The sequence below is a fragment of the Bombus terrestris genome, chromosome 17, assembly GCF_910591885.1.
Source record: "Bombus terrestris chromosome 17, iyBomTerr1.2, whole genome shotgun sequence".
Taxonomy (NCBI): Eukaryota; Metazoa; Arthropoda; class Insecta; order Hymenoptera; family Apidae; genus Bombus; species Bombus terrestris.
The window spans coordinates 6,592,993-6,615,172 of NC_063285.1; the positions used below are offsets into that span (position 1 = coordinate 6,592,993).

The 22,180-nt window shown below is 38.0% G+C and overlaps 1 protein-coding gene and 1 non-coding gene across 3 annotated transcripts in view; both read right to left on the bottom strand.

The window, feature by feature from the left end:
* Positions 1-7,752: 7,752 nt before the first annotated feature.
* The window catches only part of LOC100647404 (fatty acyl-CoA reductase 1-like), an 88,180-nt gene continuing 73,752 nt past the window's right edge, over positions 7,753-22,180 (bottom strand). Inside the window, exons 1-8 of one of the 2 annotated variants that reach the window (XM_020868185.2) lie at positions 11,582-11,695; positions 9,956-10,218; positions 9,536-9,852; positions 9,189-9,436; positions 8,767-8,950; positions 8,307-8,492; positions 7,959-8,213; positions 7,756-7,887 (exon numbers count right to left, since the gene is read on the bottom strand). In XM_020868185.2, the coding sequence (XP_020723844.2) occupies positions 7,809-7,887; positions 7,959-8,213; positions 8,307-8,492; positions 8,767-8,950; positions 9,189-9,436; positions 9,536-9,852; positions 9,956-10,201 (1,515 nt within the window). In that variant the 5' untranslated portion in view covers positions 10,202-10,218; positions 11,582-11,695 and the 3' untranslated portion in view covers positions 7,756-7,808. Of the gene's footprint in view, positions 7,888-7,958; positions 8,214-8,306; positions 8,493-8,766; positions 8,951-9,188; positions 9,437-9,535; positions 9,853-9,955; positions 10,219-11,581; positions 11,696-22,180 lie in introns of those variants that run through there. The other variant, XM_048413920.1, reaches the window with a different exon arrangement.
* LOC125386849 lies at positions 18,766-18,884 on the bottom strand. Its single transcript, XR_007227288.1, has one exon. It is a non-coding gene; the product is annotated as a 5S ribosomal RNA (ribosomal RNA).

The window sequence follows — 22,180 nt, forward strand, 5'->3', positions numbered from 1 at the left end:
GTGGATTTGCTCTACTGTTGAGTGTTGTTTTCGGAAGCCGAATTGGTGATCTGGGAGAGTTTTCAATTCTTCTAGGAGTGGAAGGAGACGATTCGTGAGCATCCTCTCGAATAGTTTAGATAGGGTAGGTAAGAGACTGATTGGGCGATAGGAGCTGGCTTCATATATTGGTTTACCGGGTTTGGGGATGAGGGTGATTAGTGAGATTTTCCACGCCTTAGGAAAGTGTTCAAGGCGGAGGATGGCGTTAAAGATTGATGCGATGAGTGCAATCCCTTTTATGGAAAGTTCCTTGATTGCTTTATTTCGTATTAGGTCGTGACCTGCTGCTTTCTTGGGGTTTAGGCGACTGATTGCTTATATGATCTCTGCAGAAGTGAAGGGTTGAATAGGAGGGGACATTTGGAAGGGAGTGTGCAGGTATTCGGTAACGTCCGCAGCAGCTATGGAGGAATGGGGTTTGAATACTTCAGACAAGTGTTTGGCAAATAGGTTGGCTTTTTCTATAGGGCTACGCGCCCATCCACCTTGCGGACGGCGGATTGGAGGTATTATTTGTGGGGGGCGGGTGAGTTTCCTGGAGGCCTTCCATAGTGAGTAGTTGGAGTCGGCTGTGGGGGACAAGTTGGCGAGATATTTATGAAAACAGTCATTATTGTAGTTTTTTATGGTTTTGGATAGTTTTCTAGTTGCGTTGTTTAGTTTGCGTTTGTCCTCCGGTGTTCTATGGGTCTGCCATACTCTTCTTAGTCTTCGTTTTTCTGTGATTTTGTTTAATATGTGTTTGCTGATATTCGTGGGGATATCCTGGGGATATTCGTGTTTGCTGATAGAAATCTTAGTAAGTGTGGAGGAGCGGATAGCGTTTATTATGCTCGTGTTCAAGTATTCCGTGGCTGTTTCAATATCTTCCTTTGTTTTTAGTGATATTGAGGCTGAAGTTGTGTGGGTGAAGACTTCTCTAAAGAGCTGCCAGTTGGTGTGTTGGTTATGAATGGAGCCATTAGGTGTATTCTCGATGATAGTTGAACTGACTGTTACTATCACGGGGGAATGATCGGAGGAGAGATCAGCCGCGGAATTGATTTGGACGTGTCTTGACGAGATATTTTTAGTTATGAGGAAATCAAGAAGATCGGCTATTTTGTTTGTGTCGGTGGGCCAGTATGTGGGTTTGTATGTGGTAAGGTAGTTGAGGTTGTTGGTTATTATACTGTTGAGGAGGTTTTTGCCTCTTACTGTAACCAGTCTGCTGCCCCATTGGGTGTGTTTGGCGTTGTAGTCTCCTCCAGCTATGAATCTATTGCCCAGGGTGTCCAGGAAGTTGTCAAAGTCTTCTTTGGCGATGGAGTGTCTGGGAGGGCAGTATACAGCTGAAGTGGTGATTGTACCATGACAGTCTTCTATTGCTACGTTTGTTGCTTGGAGGTAGTCTTTCTGGAATGGTGGAAGTTCGTAGTGCTTGATGTTTGATTTGATTATGATTTCGGTGCCGCCATGGACCTTTCCGCTGGGGTGTTGGGTGTGGTAGAAGTTGTAGCCGTGTATTTTGAGGTAGTTTTTGTCGGTGAAGTGGGTTTCGGATATGAGCATTACGTCGATTTGCTGTTGTTTTAAGAATAGTTCTAGTTCAAATTTGTGCTGAGCTAGACCGTTGGCGTTTCACAGAGCTATTCGCATTGGTTTTATTTTGCTTCTGTGCGTATGAATTTGTCCATGAAGAGTGTGAGTAGTGACAGCAAGTTGTTAATTTGCTCAGTTTGCTTCTCGATAAGTTTTTCGAGTCTGGTGAAGTTGTCTGTGTTTTGTGGGGTGGGAATTCTATTTTCTGTGTGTACACTGTGGGTTTTCGAGTTGTTTACGTTTCCTTGTGTTGCCTGCGCATAGGATACTGATGGTGAGGTGAGTTTTCGGGGTCTAGGTTCTTGTATGGTTATGTCCTTGGGTCTCAGTTTTGGATACTTAATATTATGTAGTGTTTTATATGCTGAGCATCCTTTGTAGTTCGCAGGATGCTCTCCTTGACGGTGGATGCATTTAGCGGGGGTTTCAGGGGACTTAGTGCATTGGTCAGTGGGGTGATTACCTGCACATTTTACGCCCCGGAAGTTATGGTTGCAGTATTTCTGCGTGTGACCGTACCTTCGGCACCTTTTACATTGTACTATTTCTTTCTTTACAAGAGGTGGTTCGAAGTTAACTATGGAGTTCATCAGCCGTAGCACCACTCGAAATGGTCTTTCTTGTTTGAGTTTGTAACTGTGGAAGTTGGCATTCAGGTTTTTTAGCAACTTCGTTAATTTCCTGTATGCGTCAGGGTTGGCCGGCAGGACTTTCACGTGGTTGTTGTTAATTTTTAACTTGTAGTCCTCTTTGCTGATACCTTTTTCAATGGTCCTTATCATTGACTGTATGTCAATTACGTCGTCAATGAATATTGGCGGGGGAGGGGGAATTCTTTGGGTATGGAGATTATTTACCGTTTCGGTTGTATTCATGGAGTTTTCCGTAGTCTCCAGTATTGAGAATCTATTGAAGGTGGTCACCTGGCTGGCTGGTGATTTAGCTTGACTCTTATTCACATTTGTCTTGATTGGTTCCAGCTTGCGTTTTTTCGTGTGCTGGTCGTTTGCAAAGAGAGGTGTGTTGCCCCTTTGCCACAGGGGAGGAAGAACGGCGGTGTTTTAATTTAGCTCCGGAGAATCTGTTTGGAATGTTAGGGCCATCATCGAGCTAGTTAATTCAGTATGAAAGAACTAGTCGAGAGGCTGTTAACCCTTAGCTAGGTTTGTTGGATTCGCTTTCGACAGATGGGCGTCACATGGAGTTTTGTGAACTTCACAGGGCACTGGACACACGTCTGCACATTTCGGCACTCAGCAGCAACTGGATGGTCACGTGCTGTTTTGTGAACTTCGCCGGTCACTGGACACACGTCTGCACGCTTCGGCACTCACCAGCAAACTGTGGCTGGTTACTTGAGCGTGGCTTAGACTACCAATGGTGTTGGTGCTGATGGGTTTGGTGTTTGTTGCGTGCTCTGTATTTGGTATTATCTCAGATTTTGTGCTGTCCTGTTGGGCTTGCATGTTAGTGATAGTCCTGCTTCGTAGGGGCGGGAACAGTTTGCGTTGTAACTGTTTCCTAGCTTCGAAACCTTTATAACTGGGTGGGTGATTTCCGTTGCAGTTGTAGCATCTAACCTCCTCTATTTTTCCTGTGAATGGGCAGTGTATCGTAAGATGATTTTTTTCGCATTTAACGCATGCCGGGGTTCTATTGCAATAGTTTTTTGTGTGGCCGTATTGCTGGCACCTTATGCATTGTGGGATATCTTTTTTATGTCTAGGTGGCTCCACTTTTACTATTGTATTTAGTAATTTTTCTATATCGTATATGTCTTTGTTGTTGTTTCTAGGTTCTAGTTCGACAAGGAATAGCGGTAATGGTTGTTTGGTATCGTACTTGTTAATGTTGTTAATTGACCTTACCTGGTGTCCGATTTTTGCAAGTTCTTCGCTTATTTTGTCGGTATTTGTTTTTGGGTGTAATTCCCTAATTACTGCTTTGTAGCTTTTGTCGGTTTTGAGCTGATAGGTGTGATACGCTGCGTTTTTATCCTTCAGTGATCTTGTCACTTTTCTGAATGTTTCTGGGATGTTGGTTGCACTTCCACCTGGTCTATTTTTATCTGTTTGATAACATAGTTTCCCTGCAGTGTTGTTTAGTAGTTCGATGAGGGGGTCAATTATTTTCGCATCTATGTATATCGGTGGTGGTTTAGGGATGCGGTTTGTCGGACTTTCCGTTGGGTCTGTTGCTGCCTCTTCTGGCAGTGCGCTGAATGGATTATGCAGTTTGATATCTTGAAGCCATTGTTTTTTTTCATGTGTTTCAGTTTTCCTCGCGCTTGTGAACGGGGTTACTTTGCGTTTTTTGCTGGAAGTTGCCACCGTCCAGCTTTCTTCGTAGTGTATTGGTTCATTGACCTCTCCGTCGGTTTGTGTTGTTTCCATGATATCGTCTTTTTTCTCTACATATGTAGAGTCTGTAGCTCTATTTATAAAATATGTGTCTCCTGAGTTGGTTATTTTTATTGGTGGAATCTGCATAATTCCACGCTTTGTCAATGGGCGTTTACTTTGGCACTTTCTCTTCCCTCTTGTTGCACTGTTTCGCACGTCCGTTTAGGTCGCCTGCACAGGCGGAACTCGAGGAAGAAATTAGTAGATACTCAGAAAAATACAAATCAAGAATAGCAACACACCCAAACCGGCTAGCTGCGGAAACGTACAAAACCATAAACATGGACAGAAGACTAAAAAGGAAGCACCTAGTAGATCTCATAAAGGACATAACCTAGCAAACACGAGGATGGTATCCCGCTGGGGGTAGCCACCAACATGCTAATATAACTGTTAAAAAATTCTACCAAATGTCCAAATTGGACAAATTGTGAATTTCAATAAATAAATAAAAAAAAAAAAAAAAATAGAAGTGCGTGCTTACGCTAGTACGGGGAAGATATGTTCAAGTAAGAGCTCCGTGAAGGTTTTAGTCGGTTCGGTTCTACACCTAGGGATTGCGAAGTAACTATCAAAATTTCCTTCATAATTAAAAAAGTGCTTGAAGTAGGGTTTCTGTACGGTCATGATTATATTAGGTATGATAAGTTAATAAAAACTACTGTCTAAAATATTTCGTTTTGTATTGATTATATCAAAAACCTTTGAAATGAATTATGTTGCATTCGGATGATTTCTTTCTGTCGTATATTTTTGAAATACCAGGGTGACCGGGATTTTTCAACATATCTTTATTTTAATATTACGTTCTAGCCTATAAAATACGATTTCAACTATTTGTAATAGAGTGTCCTTAAGCTGACTGTTGCGAATTCTTAACGAATTGGCGATCAGTCAGGTTGCAATATCGGGAATAAATATTGATTGAAATAATAAATATTGAATAAATAAATATTGAAATAATAATTGATCGATGATGTACTTACAATGAGTGGATTGTACAGATGTTGATTAAATAGGAGAAGGATGGTGTTTAATGAGAATTAATTGCAATAACAGACTATAATTTAGACAACTCAATAGTTAATTTGCGACTCTCGTCACCACGAATTCAACGCTCTCTCTCTGTCTCTCTCTCTCTCTCTTGTGGACCACACTCTCACGACAACGCTAGCAGTACTATGTCGACAACATAACTCGCACTCTCTGACTCCTCGATTCACACTTTCTGGCTTCTCCACTGACACTGACTGTTCTAGCATCCCTTTGTCTTTTCTTAGGCCCACCACGCACGTGTTCCGCAAACACTCGTGGCCAGGGTCACGTAGGCCTTTTCTACGAAACTATTCAATTGAAGGGCCGATGACACATTGATGGACCCGAAGATGCCTCAGTTCTCGCGACATTGTTTATGGTTTACCCGATATCTCTTAGGCCTTTTTGTCCACGATACTCCACAACTGATCGGTTGATATCACGAACCGTGAATGCTATTAACGCTCAAGGTGGAGGTAGATTGAAGATGTAGAGTAATGTTGCGTTTAGTTGATTTATTTGCACTATTTAGTATAACACGAAGAGAATTACTAGCACGTTAAGATGTTGACCGATTGAGGATTGAAAAACCAGTCTCTTTCGGTGCTGGTGTAACGTAAATCACGTCAGAGACCAGGACACACACACAACGCGGGCAGGATGGTGTCACGATCGGCATACTTCGAACCCGATGGACCGATGATGGAGACACATGGCAGCCTTGGCGATAACGTATATCGCCGAAGTGCCTAAAGATTCATCTATGTCCTAACGGTCCTTCCACCGAATGTTCTAGAAGCGTAGCAACGGTCACGTACGCCTACAAGGTAGTGGGGATAATGGGGGATGACAAACAAAGAAGGAACAGATGTCACCGAAAGTAAAAATATTGTAAGAGCCTCAGTCTCGAACGGTCACGCGTAGAGCTCAGAAGTGTCTTATAAGTGTGTAAACGAGGAAAAAATAAAGTTTTCTTCTTCCTTTTAAATTTCTTTTTATTTTACGCAACACTGGCGTTGTCGCGAAGGAAAACTAGTGATAAGTGTATCTAAAGCACGGAACAAGCGGATTCGTTCATGGCAATTTCGGTTAGCAAAGTAAGGACAACGGTCATTGCTGTTAATTCGATAAGAAAATAGCTGGTGGATAAGGCTGGGTGCTGCCCGCTCTCAATCAAAGATCGACCTTTGGGTGGGTGGGATTGTACATGGGAAAACCGTCTTTCCTGTGTTTTCTCGGAATGGACAATAACTCAAAGGAATGCTTCAACTTAAAAGATACTTGTGTGGTCTTAAGGATCTTAACTATAGAAAATGCTAAAATGTATATGGGTTCTTAAGAATATTGAGAATCTGCAATAAGGGTGTTTAGAGATTTGGTGGCCGTCTTGTTCGAGAGATAGAGTTTGGTGTATGTAGAGAATCATGAGACATAACCGACGGCTACTCCAAATTCCGAATACTGACGAAACAAGAAAACCAGTGTAAATGTATTATTTTGTTTTATTGTGTTTGTTGGGAGCTTTCGTCGTTCACTTCTTTACATCTCGTCAAAGGCTATCAGAATAATTGACGTTTCTGAGTTAATCCGGTTTTATCGCACATTTTTTTAATTCGTTGTGTCGTATGTATTCCGTGGTAGTAGTATTGATGAATATACCATATCTGTTTTTGGAACAACCTTCGTGCGATGTTCGCAAAATTTGCATTTTAGCTATATTTATATTGTATTAACAAGACTAGTAACGATATGAGGTATGAACTTTTCTTTTGGGTTCGTATATATTTCTTTTATTAGTGAACCGAATGAGTTTTGAAGTGGGATTTCTTGTAGCTTTTCTGTATGCGAAATTTTCATGGTGCTTTGACCTGGTATTATTTTACGCTTCTTGTCCGCTGTTACTGTCCTCCAGTATTCATCTTGATATAATATAGTTCGTCTTCGTAGCTTTTTTCGTCTCCATTTCTTTTGTATCTTTATTTATGTAACATATTTCTGCTTTCTTCGTCATTTTGATTGGTGGTATTTGCTGTTGCATTTGGTATCTTTACCATTTGCCAGTGTTTGTTGTGTTTTCGGTCAGCTAAATTGACTGCCTGTCGCATTTTCATTCAAGCATAGTTCCTCACGTCTGTCTAGTTCGGCTGCTCAGGCAGAAACCAAAGTGAGCCTTTAGAGCTATCTTATTTTAAAAGATATTAATTTCCTATCATCATTGTTTATTCCTCAGAGGACTTTTTAATGATAAATTATTGTTGTTATCGTATAATTATCACTTAACTTTTCTTTGGTAGAGGATGAAAGAAGTTTTTATCACTACATTTTTATCATTACAGGGAAAAATATTCATTTTCAGTAAACAGATTTAATATACAAGCTATTAGTAGTAAATGTTACTATTTTTCTCTATATAATTCCCTTGTTGTTTAGCATTACATAAAGACATGTCGTAGAATTTTTATGTAGAAGTGATCTCTAAATACACACTTAAAGATGATGTATGAATGTTTCCAATGTTATTATACTACAAACATGGAGGAGCAAAGAAATCATCATGTATGAATTGTTTATAAATCAAAAACCGTATGCATATAAATACATACGTACTTATTAAGCGATGCCATAAACGAATTTATTTAGAAATGGGACGAGTGAAAAGACAAAATGAAACAGATGATAAGCCCTTTTTTCTTAAAATTGTATTTATATTGTATTTGGTTCAAAGATAAAAAAGTAACGTTCAAATAGTCAGTACACAAAATATAATATTATCCACAACAAAATTATTATACCGGATATTTTGGTGATCTGATGTATCCAGTACAACCTAAAATAACCGAAAATATATGTATTTATATTAGTTCCTATTTTGTTATAAGAAGATACTTTTATACGCACCTTAATAATCGTTGTCGGGCTGTTGACGTAAACTCTTCTTTCAGAATAAATTTCTTAATTCCCATGTGGTAAATTGCAACATACTTCTCCCAATCGATATCCCGCATATCTAGTTTGACCATATCGCTGTCGCTCAACATTTTCACCTTCCTCGCCAAGTCGGAACAGTTATCTCTTTGAAAAGTCCATTCGTTCGTGCTGAAATGTGCCACCGATACGAAAAGCTTGTTACCACTTTTTAGAAGTTTCATCATTCTGAAATATCATTTTTAATTATTATTGTAGATGAACGCAAAGATTGTCCCAGGAAGATTGTCCTAATTGTTCGAGGATAGATAGAATACTCACATTGGTTTACTACCTCGGAGTCTTAAAAAGACATCTGTGATGAACGCAGGCAAAACATACGGAATTACACTCAGAACGTTAAAAATATATTTATTAGCTATCATTGGACAACCCGGGTACCATACCGAATCATTCAGTGGTAATTCTCTGCCATACTTCACCACGAGCTGTAGGAACGGACCCCACCTTGTCAATTGGAAAATTTACATTATTACAATTATTGCAATTATACTTAAAGCACAGTTTACTGTCATGTGAGTATCTCGGGAAATATTATGGAATTGAAATAAATATTATTTTGTATCACTACTTTTCGAAATTGAAGTATTGAGAGCAAAAGTGGACTTTTGTTTTCTACATTTGTTTGCATATTGCCTAAATTACTTAAATAAACTGAATTTTTTGGAATGCTGTAACAATAAAATTACATGAGTTGAAAAAGATTTGTAATAAACTTTACTTAAAAGGTCTCGCGTTACTCGTGAAGTTGTAAATTGTAACTTCACGCTCACGATGTAGCGTGACATGCCATGCAGCACATATTATCGCGTTGACTACTAAATCTAGAGGTACTATATCCAATCTTGCACCTTTCCTACCCCGTACTGCTGTTGCACATCCTTTAGCGACTAGGAGCATGATACCTGATAACATTAAATTGGTATAGAAATTATTTGTAGTTTTCGATTATCAGAAATGTAGCACTAAATAGATTGGAAAGAATTCTCATAATTGTGAACAATAACAAACTGGAACTATAATAGTGATGATCTAGTGGAAATCCTCTCATATTAGCTTCCCATAAACCAACAGATTAATTCCACTTTTCCGAAATGTGACGAGTATTGAACAATTATCATTGAAAAAGATTTATAAAAATACCTGTTAATGCAGAAATATTCTGTATCCAACCAGGACATGGTTCTTCCAAAGAGGCACCAATTATGCTTGGCCGAACTATCACAACTGGCATATCTTTGCACTTGCTTGCTACAATCTGCTCTGCTAAATTCTTACTGAATATGTATGTGTTTGGATAAGTTTTTAAAATCATTTTTTCTACTTCGTTGATGGACGTTTTGTCGAATTTGTCACACATATCGATCACGTCTGAAGGTTTCAAGCTTGTGCTGCAAAGTTAATAATATGTGAACATATTCTTCACGCTATAATTACAAATATAATATTCATAAACCGTGGAACAACGTTTGCGTATAACTTATTCTTACGTATAAATTTTCTCCCCAATCTCATGTAGATTCGCATTACTAAAAGCTGTGCTGACGTGGACGAAGCTAATCGGATGCTTTAGTTCATTCCAAAGCTCAATGACACGAAGAGTACCCTTCGTATTCACATTAACAGCCACGTGCAACGGCTCGTTGAGTCTGACAGTGGCCGCGACGTGAAACACTATATTTACTTTCTCCAACAACAGATTTCTATCTTCTTGCGAAAGACCTAAATCCGGCAGACTCACGTCACCTTTCATGGGATAAACTCTGCTCAATGCTGAGGGGTGTTTTGCTTTGATGCCGTCGTAAATCTGAAGACAAAAAAATACCAACTTAATCTCAGAAAAGAACACTAATCAATTTAGCTCCCGACAGGCTTTATTATAGAAAGAAACATGAATAACATTTACGAACGGGATTATCTATGATCTTCTTAAATCGTTGTTCTATCGTTTCGTTAGTTTTTGGGCGAATTAATATAAAAATGGCAGTGACGCGTGGACACACGCGCATCAGTTTTTCTAGGAGACCATTTCCAACGAAACCGGTTGCTCCAGTCACAAGAATTCCACAACCGGCGTAGAATTCCTGGAGTGTATTCTTCTTATTCAATCCTTTATTGAACCCATATACATTTACTTCTTTATTGATTGTATCCATGTTTAAGGATCTTCACACTTTCGGTTCCGATATTTGCCGTAAATTATCATTTCCGACAAACAGTAAATGGAAAAATGTGTTAAATAATATAAAGAAATAGTTATAGTCGAGACCTTTTTATATATTACTTTTTAGAGAAGTCTACGAATAATACTCACAAAAAGAGACATAATTTAACAATTATGTTTTCGTTTTGCCTGAATCGAATATTTGTCTTATATCAATGATGTTCTCCAGTGTAATGTACAAATATTTTTCTACACAGGGAAGTCGTTCATCAAAAAAAGGGAGAAGTTAAAAGAACTATGCAACGTAGTAAATACAATTTTTCATGTGGCTGTACATTAATTTGTATTGTTGCACATTACTCCATAAAACGATATCTTAATTAATACTTAGAGTATAAGTTTAAACAATCTTTATGTAGTTTTATTTGACGTGTTCTAATTGACGTTTCTATATTGTTTTGTATATATGTGTAATATGTTTTTATATTATCATGCTTATGTATGTTATGTTGCATTATGTTCTATGTCATTTAGTTTTGTAATTTGTTTTCAGCCTGATATTTACAATACCAAGCCTTTTATAGCACAAGTTGATCTGATATAGAGATTTGATACATTTATATATAGTATACAATTGAATTTATTATAATCAACTAAGAGCAATTTTCTAAAAATACTGAATATAAAGTCCTTTTAACTCTTGAATATCTATGAAACGATGTTTATGTTGTTATCCGAAGAGATAACAAGTATAATTATAAGGAATGTGATAAATATAACAAGAGAAATACATTTTATCAGGCTGTAAAGTACTTTGCTCAAATTTAATAGAATAATTGCGTAAATACATACTCTCTCTACTACCATTTCACCGTTTGTCTTATATGTAATCAATATTACGTATGTATACTTCAGTTTGTTTATTAAAAACAAGGGATCTTACCATTTAAAATGTAAAATGCATAAAATATCTCGCATGGTTAATGTTGTCACCGCGGAGCGTATTTCTATTTTCATGAACGCGAGACTCGAAGCAAATCCTAATAATAAGTGATGAAAAACCGACCCTAAACTCAAATTTTGCTAAAAAAATAAGGCGTCTTTTGTGCAGATACGTTACGAAGGCATATGTTCCGATTACCTCTACTGATTGGTTGCAAATTATTGCAAAATCAAAATAATGAGCCATTTTACTGCGTAAAATGTAAAATACAAAATATTTGAGTATTCAAAAACTTCATTTAAACTATTGTAATAATTAAAGACCCGAATGATATTTTTGATATATATGATATTTATAATCATGAAATTGATAATAATGACATTAATGAAAGACGCAATTGAATAAAAATAACAAGGAATCGTCTGTTACCTGATGCTATTTCTACTGCGTATTCTTTACCAAAAATCGAACAACAATGCAACTTCGCAATAGTAGATACCGATACGTATGTCACAGTACTGTATCGATATTCGATGTGATACACCTCTAGATACTCATTCTTTTAATAACATCACCCTACTACTGAAAGTGCATAATGTCAAGCATGAATGATTCTATTAACGCTTTTTATCTCCAAAACCAAGGAAAAAAGAGTCTTGAATGGTCTTTAAACATGAAATATCGACCGCAGTTGACTTTTTATTATTGATTGCTCCTACATTTGCATTTTAATGACATTTTCATTACAGATAACATTTTATAGGTTAAGCTGAAGGTGAAAATAATTGAATTTCAAATTCCATCTCATATAACGAACGATCTTTTTTCCTGAGGTTAAAAAACACCAACACACAATCAGTGAAGAAGATATTCATACAGTACTTAACTATAACAAAAATTAGAATTAAGATAGAACATCGTTTAGGAAGAGATTTTTAGCAAATGAAAAATATATACATATTCTTACAAATTTGCAAACTAATTTTCAAAAAAAGAAAAAGGTAAGGATTCGATAGCAGTTCCTGTTATGAAAATATTAATATCTGACTAATGGTAAAATGTGACATATATTCGTGCAATTAGTGTCTCGTAGTATAATATGTATTTGAAGCGCAATTTCATCCTGATGGAAGAAAATTCAAAGCACAATACTACTAATACATTAGCGTGGGTTTTGTATCATGTTTGGAAACACTTAAAAACAGCCCTGCAACATGAGCATTATTGAGAATATATAAATAAATTAAATAAAAATATAAATAAAGGTACCGATTCAGCATATTTCATCATGAAGTCATTTATAGAACGTTTTTTTAGAAAAAATGGAAGAATAATTTAAATAGAGTACTCATCAATTTGATCAATTCAGTGTCACAATATTTGTAAGACATAAAGGAAACAAAAGATAACTTTACTAGCAGGAAGAGGTCGCAGTTGGGCAGACTCTGATTTTAATAAAACTTGTGACGTAAACGTAAAATTAGCAAATTTAATGCACATGTATTGATGGTGACACATAATTCCATTCTGGATTAAATCTTTCGCATTATTGCATGTGGTTTTTCGAGAATTCAACTCCTGGTATTTATTAATAAGGTAGTACTGCATTTTTCATATAGTCCAAAAGCATAATTGCAACTTAGGTAGCATCCAATGGCAAAAATTTGACCGTGTTTCATACATATCTGGAGTGCAGGAACAGGACAAATTTTGTAAAATTGTAAGTTTTGTCTTGTGTTCACCGATGATTGAACAACATATTTTATAGAAACGCATTGGCAAATATGCATTATCGAAGGCGACGATGAATCTGTTCTACTTCAGGAATGTGAAGCGGATTTGATCTTTAGATCTTTAGATATTTAGATCACTAAATATTACAATATCCAAACGCATGCACATGAAATAAGAAATAAGGTAGCACGAAAAAAACTGCTAAAAAATTATTTAAACTTATACTGGAAGAATTATTTACGGTATCGTTTGATAGAGTAACGCGTAATAATAAATGTTAATGTATGATAATGAGCCTACTGAATATGCTAAATGAAAAATTATATGTATCGCATTGAATAGCTCTTCTAAAATTTTCGCTTTTTTTGCCGAAATGATATTATCCTTGGAAGGCAGTTTTAACCATTTTTAAACACATCTGCTTAACAGCCTATACTTGTTCAATAGACATGCCCAAAGAAACACCTCAGATAATGTGTCTATTCCTGACCAATTTCGAAAAGATCATACAAAAGAAATAAATGCGTTGGCGAAGAATATTGTAAATTTTTCTTTCTCCAGGAATTCTCTACTATTACCTTGTTATGTAACATGTTTTAGTGACTTTGGAAATTCGGGCCTCTTGAATAGAAAAATGAAGCCGAACACGTCATAGTTTCAAATATCACTCCTTACATCATTTGTATCTGTAGCGGAACACTGTTATACGCGAGTATTAGACAACAGTCGGTGTAAATTCGAGCTATCGCGGGGAGACGCGGTCGCGAGAAAACAGGTCAACGGGAGTCGTAAATTCCCGTTACAATTGTAATAATCAACACCACGCATAGTTCGATCCCCTTATTTCGATTAGGATAATAGGGGTGGTTGTTGTAGTATAACACTGCGATTCACAGAGTTATAAATATGTATATTTCCAACACTTTGTACAATCACACAAATTAGTAACGCCGTTGATTAAGATACAGGTGACGAAGAAAAGGATTATTCGTAGATGTGAGAATCCGTGTATATGTTGACTTTGACTCGACTTTTACTTACTGGACTCTGATTCGTTTCTTGACTTTGACTGTTCTTTGGTTATGAGAACCAGTAGAGTTGATCCTCCTGGTGGCGAAGAAACAGTAGAAACAAAAGGACCAGTGAGCATTGGTGTTAGCGACGTGTATTGCATTCGGGGGTATTGTTCCCCCAATATCAAACTAGAAGAATTTGACGCATAAGAGAAATGGGGACCATCATCTGAACAAACAAGAAGAATCATCCCTCAGTGATAATCGCCAACTATTTTAACGCGAAGATTACTGCGTGAAGCGGCTAGAGAACTGATCGCAGGGATACGAGCCTACTGAATATGTTGATAAGGAATGGTATCGTACCCACCAATATGAAGGAAAGCTATACCTTTTGTAGGAACGGGAGGACGAGCGTCATCGACGTGATTAGTACGGATACAGGACTGGCCGAGAAATACATGGGAGGGAAAATACCACAGGTGTGGACAGGGTCGGACAGGATCACACGTATGCCCTGCACGATTTTAGAACGAGAAAGACGAGGCGTAACGTAAAAAATTTTAGATATACGTCGAAGGATGTATTTAATTTAAATAAAGTTATTTCAAAATTTGACGAGATCTACGATAAAATATTTAGTGAAAACACGGATGTAGAAGAGGAGGTATATAGGGAGCGAAATCATGAAGCAAAAATGAAGCCCCCAGCCAACGGCAATCCCTACAAAAAACAGATTCGAAGCCCTACAAGCTCAAGATCCCAGCTCATCGCAACTGCAGGAAACGATCATTGAAAACATAAAAAAAAAAAAAAATGATATACTAAGGAAAAAAGCAAACAGACAGCCTACGCCCCTGGCCACGTCACCAGTAACCAGGAACAAAAACAATGACGCTCGGACAAGCACCTCCCCCGCCGCTCCGACGAAAAAAGCAACACAACCAAACCCAAAGGCCCTTCACTACCTACAACGCCACTGAAGGGTCAGACGCATAAGGGCCTGCCCTTCAGCCACCCCGCTGAAGACCACACGGACGCCCCCGCATTGGCAAAAGGGGCCAGCCCCCCCCCCCAATCAACATAACCCTCCAGGACCCAAGAGACACGATCGCCCTCATGGAAAATTCTCTAAAAATCAGGAATTTCCACATTAAAAGAATCCATTCAGGTAAGCACGTTCTATACCTTCAAAGACGAAACGATTACGCCAAAGCAAAAAATATACTGACCGCAACCAACACGGCATATTACACATACACACCTAAATCTCAGAAACCCCACACCTACTTACTAAAAGGGCTAGGAAATAGCTTTACAGAAGCAGAAATACTGGAAGACCTAAAAGCCCTAAAAATAGAAGAAGTTAACTTCACTAAAGTGTCACGATTCACGACAAGAAAATCAAGGGAGAACAATATATTGCTTCCAATCTACATAATTCAAGTATCCCCCGATAGCAATATTGGGACTCTGCTAAAAATAAACCGGCTGAACTACCTCAAAATAGCGTGGGAAAAAATAAAAAAGAACGACATCACCCAATGCTACAAATGCCAGCGAATAGGCCACACAGCACAAAACTGTAATCTAAAGTACCGCTATGTAAAATGCACCGAGCCGCACGGACCAGGCGAGTGTAAGATAAAAAAAGAAGTCGCAGTATGCAAAGAAAAAATTTACTGCGTAAATTGCAAAAACTTCGGGCATCCCGCATCATACAAAGGATGCCCAAAACTCGCTGAGCTACGTAAAAAGCTCAACGAAAAAAATCACCAAAGCGAGAAAAACAAAAACCGAACGGATCGCCCAAATAAGCTGTAAGTATGTCCCCGAGCTAAAGTTCGCGGATGTAGTAAAACAAGGAACAAGTGTAAGCCATATAAGCGAGAAACCCCCACAACTAACAAATATAGCTGCACGCGTCAATCAAAACCCCAACCCAACGGTAGACATACCCCAACTAAGCATAGTAAACGTCATTGAAGATTTCAAAAAAAGCATACCAAAAATACCAAGCGATCAACAAACACAATTAAATGAAATAAAAAAAGCATTAAAAACGCATGAAGAAAGAATCGATTCCATCTTCAACATCATCGAAAATATAGACGACGATTAGCCAAAACCCACTCGACCACCAATTACAGCAAAAAACAAATCAGATAGAAGTTAAACATCTGAAAATAATTTCAATAAATGCTAACTCTCTAATTTCAAACCAAAAAAGATACAACATGCTAACCCTAATAAAGAAAGAAACCCCGACATAGTACTTATCTCAGAAACAAAACTGAACAATAGACACAAAGTACACTACAAAAACTACTCTATGATAACACACGGCGGACCGAACGCTGCCCAAGGTGGAGGAACGGCAATCCTCATAAAAAATCCTCTGATGTTCAAAACAATGCAAAACGACAAAATAACAAGTTTCAAAATCCTAGAAACGATCATAAAAATAAAAATAAGCAATAAGGAAAACTTATTTAGCACTGCAGAAAAAATTTAACGACGAATTCAACAATCTCTTTGAACTTTTACACATCGACAAACAGGAAAATTACTATACAATAGCTGGCGACCTTAATGTAAAACATGCAAGCTGGAAAAACGAACTAAACAACACGAGAGGAAACTTCATTAGAAACTGGCTAGACAATAAAAGTATATACTACATAACAAACCTTTACAGCTCCGAGCTACCCTCTTACCGAAAAGAAGGCTCTTACCTGGGCACATGCCTAGCAGACGCGCGATTAAAATTTCAAAATTTTAACACACTCTCAATATCCTAGACTGTAACAGCGACCATAATGTCATAGTATTTCAGATAAACAAGAATACATCTGACTTCCTAACACTTGAAACACAGACCGAAACTCCCAGGTGCAATTACAAAAAGACAGTATGGAAAAAGTAAAAAATAGGAATAGGATAAAAGGAAAAAGTAATAAATACAACTATTCTTACGACAAAAGAGAAGACTTAGAATTCCTAAGGTACCTACTATACAAAGTAAAATCGCAACTGAAACAAGAATTCCCAAACTCTAAACTCAATACTGGACAAACAAAATAAAAAATATCTCCAAAAAGGATTCTGCTAGCATGTTCCCGCATATAAACCAAATTTTCAGACCAAAAAAACAAAACTCCCTCGTCCAAGAAGCAGGTATAGCGATACACAACACCAACAAAGACACCGAGGATAACGTCACGTAAATTTGAGGCTTAGATGATAAAAACAAGAAGGTTGAGCCAAAGCACAACTATTAACTTTTCTTTTATCAAACCTTATGATGAATTCAGTAATCACAATGGAATACACACTGAATTGACACGTATAAATCACAATTCACTCCACAACTTTATATAGAACCTATTTACACTGATGCGTATGTATAAATTAAGTACGCGATTGGTCTAAGCGTAGGAACTCGGTAAAAAGATGTTGACTATTCTAAAGATAGAGAATATGTGAAGTTTAGTGACAATGTTGAGGCAGAGGAAAGCCAGTGATGGGTGTGTCTAAGAACACGAGATGAGCTGATTCGTAAAGGACAATTTTGACTAGGAAAGTGAGGGCAATAGACACTGCTTTTGATTGGGTAAGAAGAAGGTTGGTGGACTAGGAAGGGTCTCAGCCGCCTTCGAGAGTGTGACGTCAATCCAGATTAGAGGCCAGATGTGTGCAGGTCCCCACCGTGTACCCTCAATAGCGGGAAAGCTGGTTTTCCCCATGAACAATGTCACCTAGGAGCCATGTTGGTAGGAGGCTTCCTCCTCCACTCTTCATTTTTTAACGTGGGCTATAACCAATTGGCATCGGGGATCGTTACCCTCACTTTCCAAGGGTACACCCACACCGAGCTTCCTCCGTGATGATACGAGAACAGCTCGGGACTGAAACTACAAACTCTCATCAGTCAACATCTCTCAGATCAGTCGCGTAAACTGCAAGTTGTGTTATTTAACACTAGGTTTACGGGCGTTTCGTATATAGCTATCTCTACGGGACCCATCAAATTGACGGATTAACGAAAATACGCATTTTTCATTAAAAAATAGATTTATTCAAATTAAGTCTGAAAGTAACAATATTAGGCTTCACATTTAAATAAATTATTAATAAATAAAACGTCTTCTTTTAAATTATCACTAAAAAAATAACAACAACATTGAAATGACCCGCCAATTTGTCGGATATTGAACTTCGAAATGAAATATCTCAAAAACCATAGCATTAATTTTAACCATTTTGCATCGTAAATTAATCATTTCATCTAAAGAATTTATGCACAAAATTATTTTTTCTTAGACTTTCTAATTTTTAAATCTACCTAATTTTTGTAGTATACCTATATCTACGGGACCCGTCAAATTGACGGGTAATCGAAAATACGCATTTTTCTTTTTAAATCGATTTATTCAAATTATGTCTGAAAGGAACAATATTAGGCTTCACGTTTAAATAAGTCATTAATAAATAAAAAGTCTTTTGTTTTTAATTATCACGGAAATGATAACAATAATATTAACGCTGTAGGGTAATCATATTTATTGATTAGTTAATATTTTTAGTTTAATATTTTTTTATAGTGTGATATCGTTGGACTATATCTTTATTTAGTCATAACTGATGGTGTAACATTTTAATTAATTTTAAAACCATTAAATTGGTGCATTTTATTCCATACTGCACTTTATAAAAGCAGAAAAAGGGTCGCAATTAATTGGGAACAATTCCAGGTAAATAATAATTGATAATAACAACAACAACAACAACAACAAAAACGCGTTGCTAAAGTAAAAAAGGGAGATCTGCCCGTTCGATTGGCTAAGTGTTAAGAAAAGTAAAAAAAGCCAACACCACACGGAGTTCCCAAGCGGTCACCCATCTAAGTACTACCCGTGCCCAGCGTTGCTTGACTTTCGTGATCGGACGAGAACGAGTATTTTCAACGCGGTATGAGCGTTGGCTGAAATAGTTAGTTTTGTTATTTCATGTTATCGAATAGAGAAAATATTGAAGAAAACATACGTGTATGTATGAGAGAAAATGGTATTTTTAGACGTGCAGTCAGATATATAAAATCTATTCTGACTTCGTTTCCCAGGCAATGAACTGTGAAGTTTCGTCATATACGTACGCGTATACTTAAAAAGTAGCGAATCAAGTGGACGGAACTTCTTAATTGATTTTCTAGAAAACCAAGTCTTGAGTCAAAACTTGTTACTTCATCGTCGACATATTTTTGTATAGGAAATCAGGCCCTTTCGTCCTGCACCATCATAATACTCTAATTTTCTCACCTACTTCAATTTCGAAACTATTCAGTTTCACTGGATTATGTATAATTACCAACAGCAAAATACTAATGTCGCGGCACTCGTCCACGAAACTTTCCACGACTTCGCGACACAAAGAGCTATGCCGTCAAAGCGCAATACCGACGTGTCCAATCTATCATCGATATCTCTAAGTTTCTTTCGCCGAATTCTCAGAAGAACGTATACGTGGCGACCGCCGTGGTACATCTAATAAACACACGTGTAGTTGGGATATCGAGGGGCAACAAAGGAAAGACTCCGTGGTTTCGAACAAAAGCATCAGTTAGTCTATCTCAAGCTGCGAAGTACGACAGATCTCGTTATAAGCAAACCACTAACAAAGCCTTAATTGTTATATTTTCGTCTTAATTGTTCATTGTTGATCGTTGACTGAAACTGTTGCTTCTTTATTTATTATTAAACTTTTGATAATAAATCCAGTGTAGTTTTCCGTATGCACTCATTCCAACCACCTCTCTTCTCGTAATAGAAATAGGGGATCAATCAGTTCGTGGCGTCGATTGTTTAATCGTAACGAGAATTTACAACTCTCGTTGACGCGTTATCTCGTGATCGCGTCTCTTCGCGAACGGTTGTAACACCGGCCAAAAACAGCGTCGCCGCTACGTGTAACGGTCTAACGAAGACGAATTCGAATTTTCCGACTCCCTCCCGACCAGTATAAATAAATCGACGCAACCGAAAAGCGTTTACTATTTATCAGCATCTACGAGTATCTTTCTGTATCGACGAGCTATCTAAGTGTTATCACAAGTTATCTACCGAGTTATCGACGATTATCTAGGCAGCATTTACTGAGTATTAATTAACAATTTTATACTGTGTACGAGCTACTCAGCGAATATAATCTGTATATGTATTTATCATTTTTAAATATATTCAACGGTTACGACAACAAGCAATAACATCCAGTAAATCTCACGGTCAAACATCCTATTTACCAGTCCTCCACACTTTCATTGCAAAGAACCGGTACATTCTATTCTGCAAACAAAATTTTGGCATTAGTGAAATTTTTAGGACTTCTTATTTTCTCTCTGAAATGTTCGGATGTATTTATAACACTCTCTGCTATTTCTTTCGCAGCTTTTCTATGCCTGTTGAATATCAAGGAATACCGCTGAGCAGTATTTTTTCTTTTCGAGGGTTTGGCTGATATTGTGTGTTATTCGGTGGATTTGCTTTATTGTGGAATGCTGCTTCCGAAAGCCGAATTGATGATCTGGCAGGGTTTTCAGATCCTCTAGGAGTGGAAGGAGTCGATTCGTTAATAACTTTTCGAATAGTTTTGACAAAGTGGGTAGAAGACTAATTGGGCTAGTTTCCTGTATTGGTTTTCCGGGTTTAGCGATGGGCGTGATTTGTGACGTTTTCCAGGTTTCGGGATAGTATTCAAGGCGAAGGATTGCGTTGAAGGTTGAAGAAATGAGTGCAATCCCTTTTACAGGTAGTTCCTTAATTGCTTTATTACTTATTTGATCATGTCCCGGTGTTTTCCTGGGGTTCAGACGATGGATGAATTCAGTAACCTCTAGAGAAGTGAAAGGTTTAATGGGGAGAGACATTTGGAAGGGAGAATGCAGGTATTCTGTTATTTCCGGAGCGGTATTGGAGGAATGTGGTTTCAAAATGTTGGATAGGTAGTTGGCGAAGGGGTTGGCTTTTTCTATAGGGCTTCGTGCCCATCCGCCTTGCGGACTGCGAATTGGTAGGATTATTTGGGGGGGGGGGGACGCGTGAGTTTCCTGGAAGCCTTCCATAGTGAGTAGTTGGAGTCGGCAGAGGGGGACAAATGGACGAGGTACTTTTGGAAACAGTCATTTTTGAATTTTTTAATGATTTTGGTTAACTTCCTGCTTGCGTTGTTTAGCTTGCGTTTGTCGTCCGGTGTTCTATGGGTTTGCCGTACTTTTCTTAGTCTTCGTTTTTCTGTGATTTTGTTTAATATGTAATGGGGATATTCGTGTTTACTGATAGAAGTCTTAGTAGGTGTTGAGGAGCGGATGGCGTTTATTATGCTCGTGTTTAGGTATTCTGAGGCAGTTTCGATATCTGTCTTTGTTTTTAGTGAGATTGAGGCAGAGGTTGAGCGGTTAAAGATTTCTCTAAAAAACTGCCAGTTGGTTGTGAATAAGGCCATTAGGTGGGTTCTCGATTATTGCTGAACCGACTGTTGCTATTACGGCGGAGTGGTCGGAAGAGAGTTCAGTCGAGGAGTTGATTTGGACGTATCTGGGCGAGATATTTTTGGTTATGAAGAAGTCGAGTAAATCGGGGATTTTGTTAGTGTCAGTGGGCCAGTATGTGGGTTCATATGTGGTGAGGTAGTTGAGATTGTTGGTGGTTATGCTTTTCAGGAGGTTTTTGCCTCTTGCTGTGACAAGTCTGCTGCCCCATTGGGTGTGTTTGGCGTTGTAGTCTCCTCCAGCTAAGAATCAGCATTGGTTTTATTTTGCTTCTGTGCGTATGAATTTGTCCATGAAGAGTGTGAGTAGTGACAGCAAGTTGTTAATTTGCTCAGATTGCTTCTCGATAAGTTTTTCGAGTCTGGTGAAGTTGTCTGTGTTTTGTGGGGTGAGAGCACTATTTTCTGCGTGTTCACTGTGGGTTTTCGAGTTGTTTACGTTTCCTTCTGTTGCCTGCGCATAGGATATTGATGGTGTGGTGAGTTTTGGGGGTCTTGGTTCCTGTATGGTAATCTCCTTGGTTCTTTGTTTTGGATACTTAATATTATGTAGCGTTTTATATGCTGAGCATCCTTTGTAGTTCGCAGGATGCTCTCCTTGACAGTGGATGCACTTCGCGGGGGTTTCAGGGGATTTAATGCATTGGTTAGTGGGGTGACTACCTGCACATTTTACGCACCGGAAGTTATGATTGCAGTATTTCTGCGAGTGGCCGTACCTTTGGCACCTTTTGCATTG